At 39.4% G+C, this 22,890-nt stretch overlaps 1 protein-coding gene across 1 annotated transcript in view; it reads right to left on the bottom strand.

Moving 5' to 3' along the window:
- Nucleotides 1-678: 678 nt before the first annotated feature.
- cpne5a (copine Va) overlaps nt 679-22,890 on the bottom strand; it is an 82,392-nt gene continuing 60,180 nt past the window's right edge. Inside the window, exons 15-21 of the mRNA XM_030733419.1 lie at nt 16,550-16,596; nt 11,578-11,759; nt 8,440-8,567; nt 5,814-5,916; nt 2,892-2,949; nt 2,556-2,629; nt 679-942 (exon numbers count right to left, since the gene is read on the bottom strand). Of these exons, the coding sequence (XP_030589279.1) occupies nt 757-942; nt 2,556-2,629; nt 2,892-2,949; nt 5,814-5,916; nt 8,440-8,567; nt 11,578-11,759; nt 16,550-16,596 (778 nt within the window). The 3' untranslated portion in view covers nt 679-756. The remainder of the gene's footprint in view (nt 943-2,555; nt 2,630-2,891; nt 2,950-5,813; nt 5,917-8,439; nt 8,568-11,577; nt 11,760-16,549; nt 16,597-22,890) is intronic.

The raw sequence follows: 22,890 nt of genomic DNA, 5'->3' as shown, positions 1-22,890 counted from the left end.
AACAGCTCGCAGGAGGCGCTCTACATTATAGCTTGCACTCAAAGATTATTCATAGGTGAAAATGATTCATAAACTGCTCAATGGGTTTTGTCACATGCTCTTATATTACAGTCCTTATCAAAGTAGAAATGGGGGTCATTTTTATTACACTGGTCACAAAATATAAGATGGAAAACTTCTGGGGAAATATGACTTTAATCCCCACCCTTTAAAACACCCTCAAAGGAATAGATAATTTCTGCAATAAATAAATAAATTACATGATTTCCTAGTTTACACACATTGATTGCAAAAAGGTATCACAAACATGATACACACTGGCACGTTCTAATATATTTATGCCTTCAAAGGCCCTCTCTATGGGTTTACTTGCTATCCATTACATCACCATTTTGTCAGGTTTGACGGTGAACAACTGAAAGCTTCTTTCATACCAGTCTCTCAGCGCTCTCATCCTCAAGCACTCAGAGAGGAAAAAAACTCCCTGATCATAGCAGGTTCCTCTCTGCAGTCTCACCGCTCCAAACCACAATGGAGTCTCATCATCTTTTTGTTACGCTGGATTAATATTTACGGAAGGGCCTCGAAAGCATTTTGGCTTCAAAGAATTGTTGGTGGAGACAGGTTCCCATCAATCTCAACCCTGCCCTGCCCGACGCAGAGCTGTGTGTGTGTGTGTGTGTGTGTGTGTGTGTGTGTGTGTGTGTGTGTGTGTGTGTGTGTGTGTGTGTGTGTAGTGGCAGGAAGGGGAGGGGCTCACACAGGGTTGCTCAGTGGCTCATCACTGGGCGAGTAAACTGGTACAGGGTTGGGTTTAATGGCTCTGCTCTTCATGTAGGAGATCAGCTGGTCAGGGATCTCAGCCAGTACATCTTTAGCCAGTCGAGCCATGCTCAGCACATGGTTACCTGTGCGGTCCATGTAGTCTCTGAATGGGACAAACTGTTGTGACATGGGAAAGAAAGACATTACTTTTTAAAAATACTGCAAATCAGAGGAGTTCGCTTTTCTAGACCTGCAATTATCCTTTCCCAGTCCAGTGACCTCTAAGCTTTGATCCATAATTAGCATCAGACTGCACCCAAAGTCAGCTCACTAATTACTTGTACACTAAACTTATAGATCACACACACACAGACTACACTCCCCTCCAAAAGTATTGGAACAGAGATGCCAATCCCTCTATTTTTTGCTGAAGACTGAAAACATTTGTGTTTGACATTAAAAAAAATTTTTTTTTAAATCAATATAAGACAAAAGATCAACAACTCAGCTTTTATTTCAGGTATTTACATCTGGATCTGATACATAGTTCAAAAGATAGCACCTTTTGTCTGAACACATCCATTTTTCTTGTGAGCAAAAGTCACTGTTCCAAGACTTTCAGGGGGACTGTATACAAAAGAAGAGGCGTAGCATCCAGGTTTGAAAATTCTTTTTAATTGCCAGCAGGGGGTGACTCTGCTGGTTGCAGAAAGTAGTCTATAAGAAAATAACTCTACTTCTCAGCTGATTTATGAACTCTGCAAACAATTTCGTGTTGAGTTTATAGTCCAGTTCCTGCCACATGAGCAGTTTCTCAGTCAGAACTATCTCTTGCTCTTTACATTTAGCTTCAGAGAACCAAGACATCAACAGCCAACATCCCAAACTTGAGGCTCCACAGTGGCAGTCCATGGTAGGTTCATGTGTTTGGTTAATGTGTTTGGCAAATGGCATGGTAATGTGCTCCCTGAATCCACTGAAACAGCATACAGTCATGTGGAAAAAGTTTTTCCAGGACTATAATCAGTCCTGTGAAAAATACCCTTATGGCTTCCATATGAATTAAGACTATGATTAAGCAGAAGCTAGATGCTTGAGCTTGTTTTACAACCACAGGAACTCGGGCACCTTGCAGTCACTGAGAGAACCATGAATTCCTTTGTATACTAAAATATTCTAGAGTCAAATATGAGGCCACCTGTCTGACAGCTAAATTGGCTGAAATTGGATTATGCAACAGGACAATGATCCCAAGCACAGCAGCAAATCTACAATAGAATGGCTGAAAAAGAAAAGAATGAAGGTGCTGCAATGACCCAGTCAAAGTCCAGACCTCAACTTGATTGAAATGCTGTGGAGGGACCTTAAGAGAGCTGTGCATAAATGAATACCTGCAAAACTCAATGAACTGACACAACATTGTAAAGAAGAGTGGACCAAAACTCTTCCACAGCACCACACACTGATCAGGTCATACAGAAAACAATTGCTTTAAGTTATTGCTGCCTAAAGGTGGTTCTAAAACCTTTTTTTTCGCATGACTGTATGGAAAATTTAGCAGGTGAAAGATTAGGAGGTCAGTAATTTGATAAGAAATGATTTTGTCATAATCTTGACAATCTGTGACATACTCTAGGAGATATTTTAATAAAACAAACAAGCAAAAAAATAATAAGATTGCCATCTGCTGCATAGGTGTGGACACCAACAGGGCAAAAATGTTCCCTTTCATCCTTTATGCCTATAGTAAATGAGCTGTTTCCTACCCATGACAAGCTGAAATATCTCACCTGTACAATGTCTCTCTCTGCCACCTTCCCCCGTGAGGAGATTCTGACATCATCACCATCCAGCTCAACCATGGCTACAGAGGAAAAAAGGATTATTAAAAAAAAATCTCTAGTATGGCTTTGTATATAAATCATAGACACATTCCTTTATAGTTAATCAAGAATCTTTCCAGGGTAAATATGTCTTCACACTGTGAAGTCATAAGATGCCTGAGATGTACAATATTTATTATTCTTCGCAGAATGTCTGAGCTGGTTTAATAAAACAAACCATCCCAAATCCGAAGAGACAACAAAGTGCCTTCCGCATATTTTGTCTTTAGTTAGCATTCTCACCATCAAACTCAGCCTGGCCAACCCCGACAATGATGATAGACATGGGGAGTTTGGCTGCCTGTCATGAAGAAGAAGAAGAAACAGTCAGTTGTCACTCACATGCCAGGAATACAATATTTTCTTAAAAAAAACAAAACAATAACAACAAAGCCATCAAAGATTTTAGCAAAGTATGGAGGGGTTACATTTTCAATTATGTCTATTTACCAACACCAACACATATCTCATTAAAAAAAAGTCAGTATGAAACGGCATGCACAATTCCCCAGAGTAGACATAAAGCATGAGTATGATAAAATAAGACAAATATAAATTAGAGATAGCATAATAATGTCTTGACTGCAATACACATCACATTATGTTGTGTAGTTTTGTTACAAAATGAGCCAAGGGAAAACACAAAATACATTATTCAAATCAGGGTCTTCAAGGTGGATACAACAGTCGACACATACACAATATGTTAGCTAGCCAATAGACAATATACAGAACATAAAGAACATGAAGTTATACAGTGTTCTTGTAGTTTACAGAAAACCTGCAAATATCAGACAGTATAATATCATTTATTCATGCTGTCTGCATATAGAAATAATTCAAATACATTTAACATCAGAACAGAAAGGCCCCACGTTGTGGCTACTTAACTGCAGTCAAAACAAATCTTAAAAATACAGGATGAAAGGGGCCGTCTTCTCGATGGTTCATGGTTTAGAGGTTACTGCACTGCATAAATTCAGACCCCAGCATTGGTGTGCAGAATGTGAAAGCCCTGGCATGAATGAATGAATGTTATATGCTTGTGGTAGAAATGCATTTACCGGGCAAAAGTAGGTCAGCTTTCCTGGAAAAACCTCTCAAGGGGAGAGGTCTGTCACAGATAGGAGTAAATAGACTGAGGAGTACCACCCCTTTCACGGTCTCTATCGTTTTTCTCTCTCCGTCTCTATTCTTATTTTATTTCTTTTCTCCACTACTATTATTCCTCGTGACCTCTTGGTCTTGCACAAAATAGCCTATATATTCTATTTTCCCAATTTCCAGCAGACCAGAACCCTCAGGTATATAACTGCCAGAGCTGATACTGTTTCTACAGCTGAATTATTCACTCTACACCATTTGTTACTTTGCATGTACTATAAAGTCTCACTCCCCCAGTTTTTCTGATACTTCCTTCTTTGACTGCAGAGAACCACAATAAATATACAGGGAGTCAGCACATATCTGTCCTGATATCAGGGTTTTCATTTAATATTAAAGAACTACAGAAATATTTTGGGACAAGAGATTCTAGTAGAATGAGGTTTCCACTGAACATGAAATAAACCTCTTTACTCAGATTTTCTTCATTAAAAATAAAAAACTTTACTAACAGGCACTGTTGCATAAGTGAGAAGAAGAGTTTGAAAATGGAAAAAACTGGCAGTGTGCAGTTAAAAGAAAGCAAATGTACTAGGCCTAATATCCTGCTCCTCAGCTCTGCTTAAGGTGATTGACATGATTCACTAAAATTTCATAACGACTGACTGTTTAAATTGTATCGTGTGTTAGGTGGGGTCTGGGTTTTAACCACAAAAGAAAGAAAATGTATAGTTATTCTGTTTTTAATCTTTTTGTGTGGAGACCCTCTAAAAATCTAAATTAGTACAGTACCTCTGCAGGAACTTTCATTTTATTCTGTCCAGCACTGTTAAGTATTCTGTATCAGGTTGCTGCATCTCTTCATCGAAGCTAAAAGACGTTTAAAAAGAAAAAAAACAAAACAAATGAAGCTCTTTAAGCACCCTAACTGGAAAATATCCACCATTTTATGAAGTTCCTGAGCCAGTCTCATCCAAAGAACAAAGTGACAAGTGCAGATACAATCTAAATTTTGCATACAAACTAATTAATGGTCGTGCCTTTCAGGCTGGAAACAGACTCTCCTTTATAATTTTATTAAAGTGAAATTTTCAGTTTCAAGGAAAAATATCAAAGCAAAGAGTTGCAGACTGTATTTACCTTCAAGGCTGTTCTGTTGGATAAGTGTATTTATCAATCACTGAAGGCTAAGCTGTGTAAAATACAGTACCTTACAGTTTGGCCATTGGCAGTAAAATTACCAGTCAATATCTGCTCCGTACATTATTTTAAACTAGCTCTCCTGACACAGCATAGCCTGGAAGAAAGAAAAACAAATGCAGAGATGAGTGTTGGGTACAACTGATTCATTGTTCCAGGGCAAAGGCTGAATGCCAAAGGAAGCCGGTCATCTAGTCTTTTGTTCTGTAGTCCAAGGAGAGGGAAGCCAGATCCAGTGGCAGCAGGACATGGTAGGATTAGGCTGAGCAGAGTGCAGAGCAGCAGACAAGATCTTAAAAGGAAGGTGTGGCTGTTCGAACGGTTTGATTAACAGTCGCAAATTCCCTTTAAACCCAGTCTGCTGGGGGTCTGAACACTGTGTTCCTGTGAGAGTCTGCCTAGTCGACGATGACTGACTGTCAGTCTTACCGCTGTAGGCAGATTCCAACTAAAGGTGAGCTGCAGCGTTGTCAAGACACATCAAATATGCAGCAGGCAGTACAGGGCAAAAACAAACACAATAAAACTTTAGAAATTGATCAAACTGTTGCCTCAGATCTCAGATCGGACAATGCATCTGTAGTACAGGGAGTGAATCTCAGCTGAGCCTCTAAGCCTCCTGAGGGTCTCAGAAAGAAGAAAAAATATTGGACAAATTGAGCCTCTAAGAAGTGGGGCAGAAAACATCCCATAAATCCTCAAATCCAGTGCTACTGGCTTATAAGCCCTCAAAGTAACAGAAAGCCTGAGAACAGTGCTACAGTAAGCTAAAAGCACCTGCAAAGCCAGTGTCCCGCAGAGCGGAGGAGAATGGAGAGAGAGAGGTTAATGTCCTCAGGCTAGTGTTAAATCAGCACTTACATTCACTATGGCCTCCTTGGTCTGAGCCATGTCTGATATCACTCCATCTGTGATGATGAGCAGGACAAAGTACTGAGATCCATCCTGCACTGCTGCTGCATACCTGGGTGCAAGAAATCACCAGCACAGAATGATTTAAGCACAACAGCTCATGTTACAAAAAATAAAAAAATATGAAAAGGATGCATGCAAGAGCAACCAGAGAGAAACTCTAAAAGGAACAGAGAAGTACTGTGTGAGAAATAAAATCATTTAAAAAAAACATATTCCTCAGAAACAACCTCCCCCTCCACCCAGTGTGTGACACAAGAGCTTAATATAGACACGTAAAGAAGTAAAATATGTTGTATAGCTCTTCATGTCTCAGAGGTCTATCCAGACACTATTACGAAACCCATCAGAGACACCACAGTGAGTGTGGCCTAGATTCAATCGCCCATCGCTGGCTGCTCTATGAATAATTTATTAAACTGTTTATGCAAGTGCAGCAGTCTTATTCTTCTGGAACACTATTGATTGCCTTGGACTCATCTGACTAGACTTGATGAGCAAAAAAGAGGTGGAAATGTGGCAGATCACTGCGGGAGCCAAGGACAGGTCAGAGGTGAGTCTTCACTCTTTGCATTCTGCTTGGTCAAATTGACTGCGAGCCTCCGACAGTTTAATCAAAGAGCGTGTCCTGTCTGTGACAACAGCAAAAGCGATGACTGCTGTTTAGGGGATTAAAGAGACATTTGTCTTCCTTAGCTGACTTACAACAATGTAGGCCACACTCACTGGAGGCTGTAGAGCAAATTAGCAGAGTACTAACTGTAGAGCCAAACTCAATTTATAGATTCCTACACAGATGAGTGCCTTAAACTAGCTAAAACATTAACCACTCAACATCCTACATTTAGTATACATTATGCATCATGCATGAACACCTCTCACTCCTTTACCAACATCACTTGCCTTCAGCAGTTTTTCTGCTTTCTGCTTTCTGGTGCATGTAAAAACTGAACATGCACATTAGACACAACTTCTCAAACAAATTGCATTGTAAAGGTCTTTTCCTGGTCGTGCAGATAGTAATCTTTTCATCACTGATCTGGATGACCTGTTTCTGGAGAGCATCTGCAGGATCTTCATGAAAAACTGATTTTACTGCGCCCTTTGGGCCTGAGCCTAAAAGTTTATAATTTTATAAATATGGCTCCTTTTTCTTTCAACTGGGCCATTGACAGCCATAATGTGACTTTCAAATTAAGCATAAAATCCTTCTGAGACTTTTATTTATTCTAATTTGTATTCCTTGACATTATGTTAAAAAAAAAAGAAGGTCTGCAGGGGAGTGTTTTCTTTGGTGGGTTTTAAATTAAATTGATTTAAGCTGCAGTTTGTGCTTTCAGTTATCTCAACACCCTAATCTTTAGCTTCTGCCAGTTGTTAGCGAGGCATATAACAGGATTTCAAGCTCTAAGACTGGATGATTCCTGCTTGAAATAGCTCCTCCCACTCTACAACACTACTGAGGAAAGGATTTTTCACAGTTTATAACTGTTGTCATACATATCAGTTAAAAAAAAAAAGCAAATAAAATCTACATTAAACTGCAAAACTAACACTGAATCAAAAAGAAACATAAAGTCCTTCAGATGAAACTAAGTTAAAGCAGCCTGGTGTTTTTACCAAGGCAACACATTACTCCTTATTCCAAGTCGGTCAATAGTCTGTTAACTGTTGTTGAGTCCAAAGGTTGTTCAGGGATGTTTTTAAACCTAAAGTCTAATTCAGGAAAGGATGTGTAAAGTTTGATTTTAGCAACGGTTATAACAATATATATATGTATGTAAATTTTACATTTTGTTAAAATTTTGAGTGTTGTCATCATTTTATTATTAGATAAACTCAATGAATCTCCTGCAAGATCAATCTTTGTGGTGAAATGATTAACAAATTACAGGTGAATGCTCGTTGAACCTAATCTAATAAAGTTCAAATCAGCAGTGCTCAATCTGGGGACAGAGTCCAAAGTTGGATCATTAATATCAAAGCCAGGTCATGGGAGAGTGCAGCATTAAAACAGCAGTCAGAGGGAAACATTGTACACCTGGGTCTTAATAATCATACAACTGTTTTAACCACAAACAGCACATTATGTCTTGTGTGTTTAATGTACTGCCGTTTGTAGACACAGCTTTTTAATTCACTCAGTGCACTTATTCCATTTGCAATGACAAGACGTTTGTAATGGTGAATTAATGCCATGCCCCATTTACAGTAAAACTCATTAACTGACTAGTGTGGCTCATTGATACGTGTCATGAAAGGCTGCACGACCATTTACAAGCTTCCTCCCAGAGACACCGCCTTACCTCCCCACTTTCACCACATTATATGTCTAAAAAAATAAACCTCGGGTCCCAAATATCCCTGATTACCATTTCTATTTGTCTTACCCTGGCAGCTGATTGTTTATTTCCCCTTCATTATTTCTGCTCAATTCACAGAGAAACCATCACTCACTGTCCTAATGCCTCTGCTGGCATGGCTGCCTGCTGAAGATTATTTACAGAGTGACTTTCAAAGAAAGGGCAACTGTGCTCTGTCATAAATTCAGTGGAACAGATGTTTGTGTTGGTACCTTGCCACATGATTAACAACAGGAGCGAAGTTGGTGGGTCCATACAGCTGAACTGTCTTAAGGCTTTGATGGTACGCTTCAAGAATCCCCTCCATACCATTACAGTACGGGTTGTCAACATTGCCATTCTGAGGGGAAAAAAAAACACAACATGAATAGTAAAAAAAAACAAAAAAAACAAAACAAAAATAGCAGAGTGGAACAATAGATAATGAATGTACTCAAAGTGCTAAAATCAGAAAACTGATTTTTGGGTCACCCGGGGGCAACAGAGACAAGCCATGATCACCAAAATTATCACCAACTATTTAGATGATGTGGAGAATCCATTCAAAATGTTGCTCATTTTCAAATCCAGCACAACAACACTGTTACCTATCCATCCATCCATCCAACCATCCATCCATCCATCCTTCCAACTTCTTCTGCTTTTCCAGTTCAGGGTTGCAGGGGGAGCTGGAGCCTAACTGTCATTCATTCAAATTCTATTTTTTCAATCAGATGAATATGAGTCCATGTGCTAAATGTTCCAGTATGTTGACCAACTGGAAGCTCATTATATTTACATTCTACATGGTAGCATGATGGTCCAAAACCTGAATAAAGAGCTTAGTGATACCCTGTGTTAAAGCTCTGTAGAGCAGTAAAGTTGGACTTGCAGGTCACTGGTTACAATCACAATGGCAACTGAGTCACTCTAAAATTTTAGGTGCTTTAATTTTAGGTCTAACTACACCACTAAATGGCTACCTTTCATACCCTCCCTGCTACAGGGATCTACTGACATAAAGGTAACACCACAGAAAATATTCATATGAATACAGACTTTAAATAATTCAACAAAACATAAAATGCTCAAAAAACTATGCAAATCAGTGTCGCTTCTACCTATACCGCCCCCACTGTTACAATGCAGCATCCTGATGAGGAAACATCGAGGAGGAGCTGCCGCTGTTTTAATAAGCTGATGATGGTGAAACTGAAGAACAGAGCTTACTTAAGCTGTTTTCTCAATAACTAAGAATGTTGAAAGACACACAACATGAGATATTTTGTATCAGCCACAAATGATCACAGTTTCACTGAAATCAGTTTCATTTTAGTCAAGAGGGTTACTTGACTATAAAAATTCACCCTATACTGTACATTAAGCTTCATGTGACAGAGCTGGCAGGTTAAGGTACACTTAATGTCACATCTGATTGCAGTGCATACACACACCCACCAAAAAAAAAAACATGTTTAAGTTCATAATGAAAGCAACACAACTTTAAATTGTGAATGGTAGTGGTTAAAATGTATTTTCTGCACATGCAGAACAGCCAGACCCTCTGCACTCTCTCAGTCACCTTCTTCAAAGTTCCTCCACAAAAACAGATTTCACAATATTTACTTAACACAGTAACAAATCAAATATCCATAAATGTGTACAGATCTACATTTTCACATTTCTGTGCCAATCATATGCATAAACTTATACCACTAAACCATATTCACTGCGTGCACAGTTATGAAGCAAAATGTATTCCTCTGGGTTGCATTCATTGCTGAAATCATACAGTGCTTTTAGTCAATACACAATTTTACCTAACCACAAACCAAAACATTTAGTAATGGCATTCACATTTTGGGTCCAGTTATTCCATCTTTTCTCGCTCAACTTTGAATGAGGCAGAAAACACGGCCTCCCCTGCACTGTGTTCCCTCATTATAAATCTTGCCACTGAGAAAGGCTCACAAATTGCCAACAGGATTTAAGCCATGCGAGGAAGAAGAGGCTAGGTCATTCATTTTTCATAGTAATTTTTTGAGTTCTTTAACTGACTTAGATGCTCTGAGCATTGTCCTACATAAAATTCATGGCCTTCTTGAATGCTGTAGCCTTCTTCCTGTAATGTTGTGTGGTATCTTCCAGTAGCTGGCAGAAGGTCTGGGAGTTGATTTTCAGTGTAAAAGGTCCAACTTGCTCATCCTTAATGAGCACAGTTCACACCCAAACCTTCACTGCTGTGCTGGCGCCAGACTTAAGCGGTGTCTTATGTCTATTAGTGATCCAGCCATGTGCCCATCCATCTGGTCCATCAAGAGGCACTCTCATTTCACCAGTTCTAAAACCTTTTTAAAAAAATCTGTCTTCATGTAGTTCCTGGCCTAATCTCAAAGATTAAACTTGTGGATCTTATTTAGAAGTGGTCATATTTACTGTGTGAGCAATTGGCATCTTATAAAGTACCTCAGCACAATATGGTGACACTGAAGCATTGTGGGTTTCTGGTAGTTACATGTTTTGTTTTGTTTTTTACAGTTAATCTTGCAACCTTGTTTATGTACTATTTGTAACAAATTGTTTGATTGAATCTCCTCAAGTTAGACAGTCCATGCAGAGGAACGTCTGGTTTCAACTACAGAGTCGTCTCTCATCTCTGAACTGAGTAAACATTGAAAAATGTAAAAATATTTAACAGTAGTGATGCGGAAGCTGTATGGGTTCTCAAGTAGCACAGATGCGTCTAAAATATGTGTGCGGAGTTGAGGGCTGAATGACATTTTGAACAATTTTAGCCTCCAGAGATGTGCTTGTCAAGCTTTGCTTCAAAGGTTAGCATCCTCGCCTATTAAACCATAGTTCTAACCAAAAAGATGCAATATAAGAAATTTCACTCAAGACTAAACTTTACTTTTAAACCCACTTACATGACTACGGCATGAAAAAACTGAGACCTCAATTATATGCTGAGATGAATCTTAATTCACAAGTTTTAATGGAAACATGGAGTGATGCAGACATTACCCTGTAGACACACTCCTCATTAGGCTGTACTATGCAGCAGCCAGAGCACATTACTGAGTAAAGCTAAATTGATTTAAGAAGCCGTCAGCCCTACAGAACCTAATTTGCACTATAAAAGGTAAATGGAATTCACTCTGAACTCTGCGTGTCAGAGATGTAGCTGCTTTTATCTTGAAATGCGCACATCTATACTGCACATTAAACATGCTTACCCATATATGGACAGAAAACAAACACATAAATGAGCACTCCCAAAGATAACCTCCAATGGGAGGACCAAAATCATCTTCCCACGGATTCAGATTAACTGAAATACAGCATCTAAAATAATCTCATAGTTTACTTACCAGTGGAAACTCATGGGAAACCCTCCAATCGGGGGGCAGCTTAGCACCGAATCCCAGAGCTGGGAACATCTTATCACTGTCATAGTCCTGGATGATCTCCCCAACTGCCTTCAGGGCCATGGCATAGGCATTCATCTGGTATGGGTTCATGTAGTGTAGTGAAGTGGACTGTGATGGATTTCCTTTTAAGAAGAGAAAAGTCAGAATCAGTGATGCAGACCATCAGACAGAGAGAGAACTGACAGCTGAGGCAGGAAAAACATGAGCAAACTAAAACTAAATTGAATATTTTGGGTTTGAGGAAATCACTGCCGTATTAGAAATAATAACACTAAAACTTGATGGATTTTTTTTAATACAGTTTATATGAATTTAAAGGCTTCCCTTCAATGCTGGGATAAATCATAATGGCAGACTTCAGCTCAGATCATTTTTTGAAGAGATTATAAGAGCCCTTCAAAAGGATCACAGAGAATTAATGTTTGCTGATTGAATAGTTGGATAATATCTCTAAACAGATCAATGATACCCTTAAATACAATTTTCTGGTATTTTTATTACAAGTCATCTCAGCTGGAGCTAATGAGTGTGCATTAGAAAATCTAAATAGCTGGATTTAATTACACTAAAAAAAAAAGACACTTTAGCTGAGATGAGTTGGCATCTGAATTTGACTGGTCATCTTCTATACTGTATTTTGAAGCTTTCATGTCATAAACCATTATCCTCCTGAGACCTTGCATCCACATATGGGGACATTACATTTTGGCTTTGCTGCACCTAATACTTCATTGTGCTCAAGAGTATTTTATACTTTGTTAAGTCATGTTGTTTTTGTTGTGTTATGCTATAAAATAATCCCAGTGTCCACATCTGAGGACATCTTTTTTTCTCACAAAAGTATGTAACCACCTTGTAACAAAATACAACTTCTTGTTCAAAGAGGAAGCTTAGTATATATACACATTTAAGGTCCATCTAATCACAAATATCTAGGAGAAATTGAAAATGCATCACAAACAGGAGCTCGGGTCTCAGGAGGTTAAGCAGAGATAGATAACAAATTAAAGGAAACACTTGGATTAAAGGACATTAATTAAAGACATAAAGTGTCTTAGTACGGTGACTGGCTACCATGTGTTGCCAGAGCAGCTTCAATATGCCTTGGTATTAGTTCTTGAAGTCTTCCCGAACGGCAGGTCGTTTCCAGGCCAAACCGGGCGGTGATCAGAATTTTTTTTTTTTACCCAATTAAGCACAGCAACGCTCGCAGACAGTGATGGTGGGTCGCAAACGTTTCGGCGATAAATGAATGACAGGAGCTGGCTCTTTTTTCATCAGGAGGGGCTACAAGCACAGCAGCCCAGCAGTGTTAATCCGGTCTTTAAGTCTGACGTCATGTCCGGGTCCAAATGCTCCTAAATGAACAGCAATGGCATAACCAATGACTGTTCACTATTAAAGATGATTGTAACATATCTTATCAACTGCAGCTATTTCCGCTTCTCTTTCTCATCGGTAAACTGACAGCTGAGTGTGTTTTTTTAAATAAATATTAGTTTTCGTCAACGGCCCTTTTTTTGATGACGAAAACAACACGATAACTAAATAAAAACTACCTAAAAGGATAAAAAAGATGACGAAATTAATTGACACTTTTGTCAGCGAATGAAAACAATGCTTGTCGGGAGGACATTCAATCCGAATTTATTTAATTTTGGTGATGGTGGAGCAGATGGTGCTGTGAAACATGTTGGTCTAAAATCTACTATAGGTACTTAGTTTAGCTGATATCTGATGAAGGCCATAAGCTACACAGTCCAGTCCTAAAATTTCCTCACTACTAAATATTCCACAGTCAGCTGTTAGTGGTATTATAACAAAGTGGAATCGATTGGGAATTACAGCAACTCAGCCATGAAGTGGTAGGACATGTAAACTCACAGAGCGGGATCAACGGATGCTGAGGTGCACAGTGCACAGAGGTCGGCAACTTTCTGCAGTCAGTCGCTACAGACCTCCAAACTTCACGTGGCCTTCAGATTAGCTCAAGAACAGTGCGCAGAGAGCTTGGGTTTCCGTGGCTGAGCATCTGCATCCAAGCTCCAATGCAAAGCATCAGATGCAGTGATGTAAAGCGTGCCAACACTACACTCCAGAGCAGTGGAGACATGTTCTCTGGAGTGATGAGTTACATTTTTCCATCTGGTAATTCCCTGGATGTGTAAAGTGTAGTGAAGTGTAAAGTTTGGTGGAGAGGGGATTATGATGTGGGGTTGTTTTCAGGAGTTGGGCTCGGCCCCTTAGTTCCAGTGAAAAGACTCTTAATGCTTCTGCATACCAAGACATTTTGGACAATTTCATGCTCCCAACTTTGTGGGAACAGTTTGGGGATGGCCCCTTCCTGTTCCAACATAACTGCACACCAGTGCACAAAGCAAGGTCCATAAAGACATGGATGAGCAAGTTTGATGTGGAAGAACTCATGGCCCGCACAGAGTCCTGACCTCAACCCGATAGAACACCTTTGGGATTAATTAGAGCAGAGACTGCAAGCCAGGCCTTTAAGTCAAGAAAGGTGGAAAGTCTTCCCAGAAGAGTTAAAGCTGTCATAGCTGCAAAGGATGGGCCGACATCATATTAAGAATGGGACTCAATTCCATATGCATGTGAAAGTATATTCTGATTATGATTCTGATTATATGATCAAATATTTTTGGCAACATAGTGTATGTGAGGCACCACAGGAAAAGCCAGTCTGAGAATCCTGGCTATGCACACAAACAGTCGAGCAATGCAATGTTATCATTGTTATCTTAGCATCACTTACCATCACTGTCTCCAAATACTTCTCAAAACTATGTCTGGAAAATGTACTTTATTGAGCACTTTCTGATGCAAAAACTGTTAATAAACAACACACAGTATTGCCTCAAATCTTCATCCAGGAAACCTCTCGCCTATGAGGGGAAAACCCCCATTCAGCACACCTGGGTGCAACCCGCTCAGTCAGCCATTGAAATTTGCCCCCTTAGTGATGCCGGGAACTGTTCTCTCCTTAGCCTGTGGCAATAATATTGTGTGGATTGTGATTGATTGTCAGTTTCTGGTAAATCTAGTGGAGTTTTTATCGGAAATGGAATCCCTTATGGCCATGCTACAAGTGAGTATTTATTTACCTGTGCCATAGCTAAATCACAATAATTCAGAGAACATACAAAGTTTGATATCTTCAAGTAAAAAGTATATAGAAAATAAAGATAGATAAATTAAATGTTTTTTTGTTTGTTTTTTTTGGCATGTTAGCCGAGATGTTTTTAAATTTAAAAAGTAAAAAGATGAAAATTTTGGACTTTTTTTTTTTTTTTAATCAAAGTCTTTTTATTGGTTTTTTTTTTTTTAAGTAAACACAAAACAACAACAAAGACACACACACCACAAAAATCCCTCCCACCCAAATTTTGGACTTTAGCCTGGTTTTTCCATACTGCACTGACATCCTGGAAGAGACCCCTCATCTATGGACACTCACAAAATCTTTGTGTTATTTTTCAGTGTCTCTTCCCTAATAGGCAACAGACTGAACTCAACTACTCTAGCTGACCCCCACAGCATAACAGGCTTTTCCTTTATTTCATATCTATTGTCATATAGGAGATTCTAGAAACACACAGCTAAGGTGTTAGATACGTCCATAATTCCGTTATTTTTTTTGGTTTTAGAGTTAAGAGAAGCCCCACATAGCTCAGTCACACTAGAATAAAAATAAGACAGCAACCCCTTTGTGACTAGCAAAAATTGGTGGTTGCCCAGTGATTGCATTTATTTTTTTGCTGTTGCAGACTAATTGCTAGTAGTTGCAGCAACTGACTGGTCACCCAGACGGTGACCTCTGGGCAACAACTTTCGATTATAAGGTGATTGCACAGATCACCTTGTAGAAGGTAACATGGCTTCAAACAATTGCAGTCTGATTCAGATTGACTGCAGTCACTCTCAGGCAGATTGGCAAAGGTTTGCGAATAACTGCCATCTAATTAATAAACACGGACAGTTTGCTAACAAGATCCAATCAGTCTGCACCACAACTCATCTGTGATGCATCTCTTTGCAACTGGGGACTCAACTGAGCTGACTGCCAGCTGGTTGTATTCTGTTTATATTCCTATCGAACAGCAATGTTGCCAAGCACTTATGTCATTTTGCAGTTAAATTGCCATCCTGCAGCAATTATGTCACTATTTGTGAAGCAATTTCTGTTTCAAATCTATGAGGTTCTGGACTCTGACTGTAAGTAGTGAACGTGAATTTCTGTGTCTGTACACAGCAACAGATTTGCAAAAGATGGCAACTGATTTTTCACTGATTTATCACAGTTAATCAATTTATTATCACAAACATTGCATGTAATTACTAATTTGACCCCACTCAGTTGTAGCCTGACTCCATCTTATTGTCATTTTATCACCATCTTGACACACCAGTCTCTTTGAAGAGGGCAATTGGCTACAAGTAGTTGCAAACCTGGTCCCTGCCTTTGAAGCAACCATTACACAGTCAACAAGATCACAAGTTCAAACGTTCATAATAACTTTTGTCATGCTGCAGTCTCCAGCCACAGTTTTCTCTAGTGTGACTGTTGCACAAGTGTGCTTATACAGAGAGCACAGATGTAGATATTAATGCTATCATACAATCAATTACAGAGACTGTGCATTTCTACATTTGTTCATGTCTGAGTAGACATACAATGGCTTTCATATTTTTCAGTTCTCAACAATATGAATAGTTTTGTTATTGTGAGTCGACAGCTGCATTTTATAGTGTCTGATATGTGAACACCTTGATAAAAAAGGGGAAATAACAGGCAGAGAGAAAACTCCAGCCCCTCTTTGAATAATGGAAAATCCTGTAGTCATACATGAGATGACAAATGGAGGCAGAGCAGGGCGATGGTTGTTGAAACACTCACCATTTGATGCTGTGAAATCAATGGCCACTGTGAAGTGAATCTGAGTCCTGAAACAGATGAATAGGGAAAAGGATGCTATTAACAAAAGGGAGGCAGGGAAACTCAGTGCTGCAGTTTAATGAAGCTCTCCCTGGTTTCAGCATGCTCTCTGGTCTCATCTGAGAAGAGGTGCTACAAAACTAAACCACAAACAGTGTTGACAATACAAAATTGTCTAATTTCACAGCTGCTTCTTCACAGTTGATGATGGTTATGCAATCACGCTTTTATAGTTTAATTTATGAAACAGAGAAAGAGATACATACAGTACCAGAATGGGTAATTGTTACCAAACATTTGACTGGCACTGTATAAAAATTAATTACGGCCAAACTGCATCCAGAGGACTTTTCTGATCTTTAAATTATTACATTACTTAAAGATTTAACAACACAACTGCAAGACCACAAACACCTCTCACAAATGGCATAAACCTGATAAGAGCACAGCCATTTCCCCAGTAGTTTCCAGAAACATCCAATGACTCGCTGCAGCTGGCCTAATGGTTAACATCAGGAAAGATATGAGTATGAACAAAAGCATCAAAATAAAGTAACGCAGTTTCCTTCGCTACCTCCAGGCTGAAAAAGCAACCTACAGCCTAAAAAAAAAAAAAAATGTCAAAAACTAATATTTTTTATTCATGAGCATATAATGATAGCCAAAACCTTGAAAAGAAACTAAACATGGCCTAACTAGTCTCTGCTGGATCTGTTTATTTCCCGAGAGAGAGTAAGGGAGTGAAAGGAAGGGGAGCTTAGATCAAAGTGCGTGCTCTTTCATTGTGATTAACACTGATTGCCTTTTCCTGGCTTCACCTCCATTCAGAAAGTCCCACAAGCACAGTATTGTAGATAATGGCACCTTCCTCCTGGGGAGGCTCTGACCTCAGCTCATTAATCAGCATTGAGCTAGAGCATTCAGCTGACAAAGGGGAATTGTTACGATGGCATGCTGCCTCGATTTGAAAGTCTGATTTCTGTGGTTAGTTTGAATGTTTGGTTAGAAAAGCTTGATGGTGAGTTAGTGTTAAGACTACAGGACAGTAGAGACTGATACGTGGGAACTGTCATTCAAATTGCCTGTTAAACTGTTTTGCACAATCACATCCTTAAATATGATTGCCAAACTCTGACCTAGATTAAACAACCTACAAGACAGTCAGGTTAAAAACATGCACTGTCTGCATCATGCAACATTGCCTTGTGTAATATTTGTAAATAGTTCAATCCTGTGCTGTCTAAATGTCTCCTAAAATTATACTGTGTAAGGACTGAGGAGGCAAATATCTAAAGTATCTAAAACCTTTGGTTAGTACTGCATGCCTGTGTTGTTGAGAAAAAGAAATCAGTATGTATTCACGTTGACTGATGCTGCAATATTGCCAGTTTTGGCATACAACCAGTGGCTGATCTGGAGATGTTATTTTTATCCTTGCAATCCCCAGGTCTTTGACAGCTGGTAATTTTTCAGTCATTTTTCGTTTTTATACTCCTCTTTGAGCAATCTATTACTCAGTAGACAAATTAATGACCATCACCATTTCCTATATTTCACCAGGCAATTTTAAATCTGACATCAGCCTTTAAATGGCCTCATACAATCTAATTCAACACAAATCTTTCAGCAAAGGTAGTCCAGTAATTCCCTCTTGGCTCCAGTTTGTCCTTTCACTCTACCACTCAGTGTCTCCTCTTCTTTCAGTTTTGTTCCAAGCTAAAATGACAGCTCCCCAAACAGTTTGTGGATCACCTTGAATTACTGCAACAGTTTAAAATAGGCACAAATGTATCAGTGTCATATTGACTTTACCTTTCCAAATAGACAAACACCATATGGCAGGGGCCTGTAATGTGAAATGCCTGCAGACTTCACAATCTGGGTGGGGTGGGTTATTGTATGTAATGCAAAACACGGAACAAAGAATGTACCTACAGTTCATCTACAGTCTCATCAATATGTTCTGGAAACTGGAGAACACAAACTACAGGGAACAGACTGGCACAACATAGACACAGTAAAAATGCTCAATAATCCACTGCCACATTATTAGTACACCTACAATATGGTACAAAAGTCTTGAGCCACCCTTCAAACATTTGTGAAGAATGGGTCGTTCTAAAGATTTCACTGAATTCCAGTGTGGTACTGTAATAGGATGTCAGGAAGTCTGAGTGTAAAATTTTTTCCTCCTAGATCTTCCACAATCAACTGTAAGTGGTATTAATGCAAAGTGGAAGCATTTAGGAACCACTCAACTCAGCCACAAAGTTAGAGCGTGATCACCGAGCGCTGAGGCACAGAGTGCATAAAGGTTGCCAATGCAGAGCTCCAAACCTCCTCTGGCATTATCAGCACAAAAACTGTGCACCAGGAGCTTCATGCTGTAAGTTTCCATAGCCAAACAGCTTCTGTAGGTGAAATGTGTAGGTAGTCCAGTACTTTTGTCCATATAGTGTACATGTAGTGATTGTGTGGGACAAGAATGTAAAATAGTGGGATTATCACATGATAGCTGTACAGTACACTGTGAGCACAATGGACAGAGAAACTTTCTAAAGAATAACAAGCTAACTTACAAAAGTGGGTGAATGTGAGGTGGGAAAAAAAAGTGAAAGGGGACATGCTCCCAATCATAAGTTTTACCTAGGCCATCAAATAAAGTATAACAAAAGTGTGGGAGATCAAAAAACAAGCCACACTAACACTGTCATTACAATATCTAATTGTGCTGACTCCCTGGACAAAATGTAATATCTTTGTCATACGTAAATTTAAAAAATTCAAAGCGAACTGTTCTTCCTCTGGTGACTGTAAACTCACAAAGCCTAGCAGACCAGGACACAACATCTGATGTTATCATGTTAAAAAAAAAAAAAAAACACAGCCCTACAGGCATGTATATACCTAACACAAAGTACTTTGATTTGCAGAAGACTGACTGTCACAGCTGAGAAATACCTCTCTTTCAAAAGTCAGCAAATATCAAAGGCCAGTAAAAGAAGAAGATGAAAAGAAATTGTATGTTTCTGTCAAAGTGCAATTTTGCAGTCTGACCACAAACCTAACCTAAATCCAATAAAAAAAATAAAATAACACTATCACTTTCTCAGGATATTTTGGGATGAAACTATTAAACCTTAATAGGATCTCAACACAATAGAGGCTCCCCCACCAGCCTTTATATGACCAGTCTCACTGGAGATTTAATTTTAAAAAGAAACATTTTAATATGTGATGAAAAGAATATAAATCTTTCATTAGCCTCTCAGAGCAGTATGTGGCTTTTGGACTTTAATTACCTCTATTTGACTATATCTCTGCCACAATTGGAGGTTAATGAAAATTAATGAAAAACCAATTCACTGTGAAACCAGTCAGGGTGCAATGGTGGATCTTGAAAAGAAATTGCTTTTTCTCCCCTCTGCTTCAGACATCATCCAAAATGCATCGTGTTAGTTATCACCTGTTAGAAAAGCAGCAGCAAAGCAAACACACATGAAAGCAGACAAATCAATAGCAGCGATCTAAAATATCAAATTTCAAATCAGATCTGTTCTATACAGGCTGCTGCTCCGGCGCCTACTCACCTTTCTCATCATCTGTCTGAATGACAGTGTTGGCACGCATTCAAGTAGAATCTTTTGAATCAGTTGAAGAAAACTAATCTCTTTCACTAAGCAACTACAGATGCCAAATCAAAACTAAGCGATCCACAGGACAAACACAGACTGTTCTGTGCCTGAACCCGTGAATTGCATCTTTTGTTCTTGAGGATGAGGATGCATAAAACACAAATAAAACCAGAAATAAATCACCTCTGAGTTGAAAATATGTTGTCGATTTTAAGAAACTTGCATAACACGCTAAATTTCTATTTCCAGCTTAATCTTATTCCACTTTTATATAGTTGTATTTATAAGTAACATTACATTACAATGCTGTTCATTCACAGTAAAATATTTTTGTGCTGTATGTGTAGAGAATGTGAACTGTTTCTGATTGAGTGCTCACACAGCTAACCTCTTGTTTCTCCAACTAAGCATTTTTATTTTTAGATTCTATGTAATGAAATAAAACTGAATAAAAGTCCATACAATACAACTGACAGTATCCATCATATCTTTGATCTTCCATTAGCAGTGAAACATGCAAACTGTGTACTGTCACTGCCACTAGGTTGCCCAAAGCTGCCTGCTTTTGGGCAACCTATGACCTATGACACCCTCTCATGCCCCCAAAATCTCACCCAGGGGTTCGGAGATGAGGCCACTGTCAAGGCAAACCCCCAGCACATTCTATTTGGGTCCAAAATGGCACTGACCCAAGGTCGCTTCAGGTGCTGCCATGATCAAGATCTCACCTGAGGTCCTGGAGAAGTGCAGGGTGGCAGCAAACCATGTACAAGCATCCACGAAGCCTGCACTGATAGACTTTTTTTAGATCTGGAAGCACACTCTGTCCTCCCACCGAGGAAAGAAATCCCATCCTCACTCCTGGAAAAGAGTGATGTTGACAGAACTCAGAAAGCAGTTGGTCTTCCCAATGGAGAGCTTAACACCTGCGCTCCGACCAGACATCGTCATGTGGTCTGCAGTGGAAAAGAGGCCCCTCTTCATCGAGCTTACCATCCCCTGGGAAGAAGGCATGGCAGCAGCACATGAATGGAAGTACCTCAAGTACACTGGGCTGGTAGCGGAATGCCAACAGGCTGTCTGGAAAGCCAGAGTTTACCCCGTCCTGTGGAGGTTGGGTGCCATGGATTTGTGGGGAGATCAGCAGTCCAGCTGCTCCATGGAGCAGGGGTAGCAGGGGCAGGTCTGTGAAGCTGAGGGAGGAGGCTGAAAAAGTAAGCTACTTGCAATGGTTAAGGACAAAAGACAAGAGTTGGGGGCCCACACCCCAATAAAGCCAGCTGTAGAGGGCGGTGGGGAGACACCAGGAGACCTAATGGCACCAGCAGAGGTGCAACAGACCTAAAACACCAAGGCAGGAAGCAACAGCTTACCTGTTTAATTATCTGCAGTTTATGATCAATAAAGAATCATTTTTAACTAAAAAAATGATTGACAAGTCTTGGCAGTTGCAGTTTAGCTCCAAATAGGCAGAATCTTATCCCAAAGTCTCTTCAGTCAAACTCTATGAACTGATGTGTCATTTTCCAAGGATACAGTTAATCTGTGCCACCATAGATAAGCAGCATGCTCATCGTTTCATTCCTGTTCTGTCAGAACTAGTAGGCTTATTCCTGTTTATTTTCTTCATCAGTCTGTTATACAATCTGCTTCAAGTCAGCATTCTGTTAAAAGACATTTGTCTTATGCATCTTTTATGATTTAATAAATTGGGTTATTTGTGATTGGGGAAATTTGACTGGGAACGTAAACTTGTTTTTGGTATTTGGACATGCAAACCTCTATGATAAAGTCTCTGCAGATAAAGGTTTTCCACAACTATTATGGTTGTGATTGAAAGAAGCACAACATAGCAGTGTGCTTACAACAGATGCCTGGAGTAACTGTCATGAGCCAGGATTCTGTGTGTTGCATGATTGACAGCAGGACCAAAGCAGTTTGCATCAACCGCAAAGAGCAGACATCAAAGTCTGTGTGTTAAAAACAGGAAATCTGCAAAGGAGAACCTTAAAATACATTGGACAGCAATTATCCAGGGGAGATGATTTAAGGGAACCTCCATGGGGACTGTCCTTGAAGACGTGAAAAATTAAACAAGATCGAAGCATCAAGATCAATGGATTGTTCTCAGGGAAATTGCTGACATCTTCAAATTCTTATTTGTAACAGGTCAGACACTCTTCCAACCACAGCATGCAGGGCGCTTCACTTTTGAGAAGAAGCAGCACAGTATTAAAGTCTGAAAGGATCTCCAAAAACAAACCATAGATGACCCAACCTTCATGATTATCAGAGTGATAAGAGCAGGATGTAACACTACTGAACAGAGACCAAACAGCAGCCTTCTGCAACTATGTAACTCTGTTTTAAAAAGTCCTATACAAATAATGTTTATTATTATTATTAAGAGCATGCTCATCACTTTCTCTGATATTCGGGGGTTGTGCACTGTAAATCTGTCCCCAGGGTCAGACTGTTAACACCATGTTTTACTCTAATGTTCACCACTTCTCACCAGATATTCTTCCTCTTTCCCAAAATGAGACTAAAGTGAAAAGGTTGGCATTTTGACACAGTGAGGTGATCCAGTATCACCTCCAGTATCCATTACAGATGCTGCCTGATACACTGGCAGGACTTCCAAAGTTTTAGTGTTCCAAATATGGC

The sequence above is a fragment of the Archocentrus centrarchus genome, chromosome 7, assembly GCF_007364275.1.
Source record: "Archocentrus centrarchus isolate MPI-CPG fArcCen1 chromosome 7, fArcCen1, whole genome shotgun sequence".
NCBI classification, from domain to species: Eukaryota; Metazoa; Chordata; class Actinopteri; order Cichliformes; family Cichlidae; genus Archocentrus; species Archocentrus centrarchus.
The sequence above is the reverse complement of the archived record's forward strand: the minus strand, read 5'-3'. Positions and strand labels throughout refer to the sequence as shown.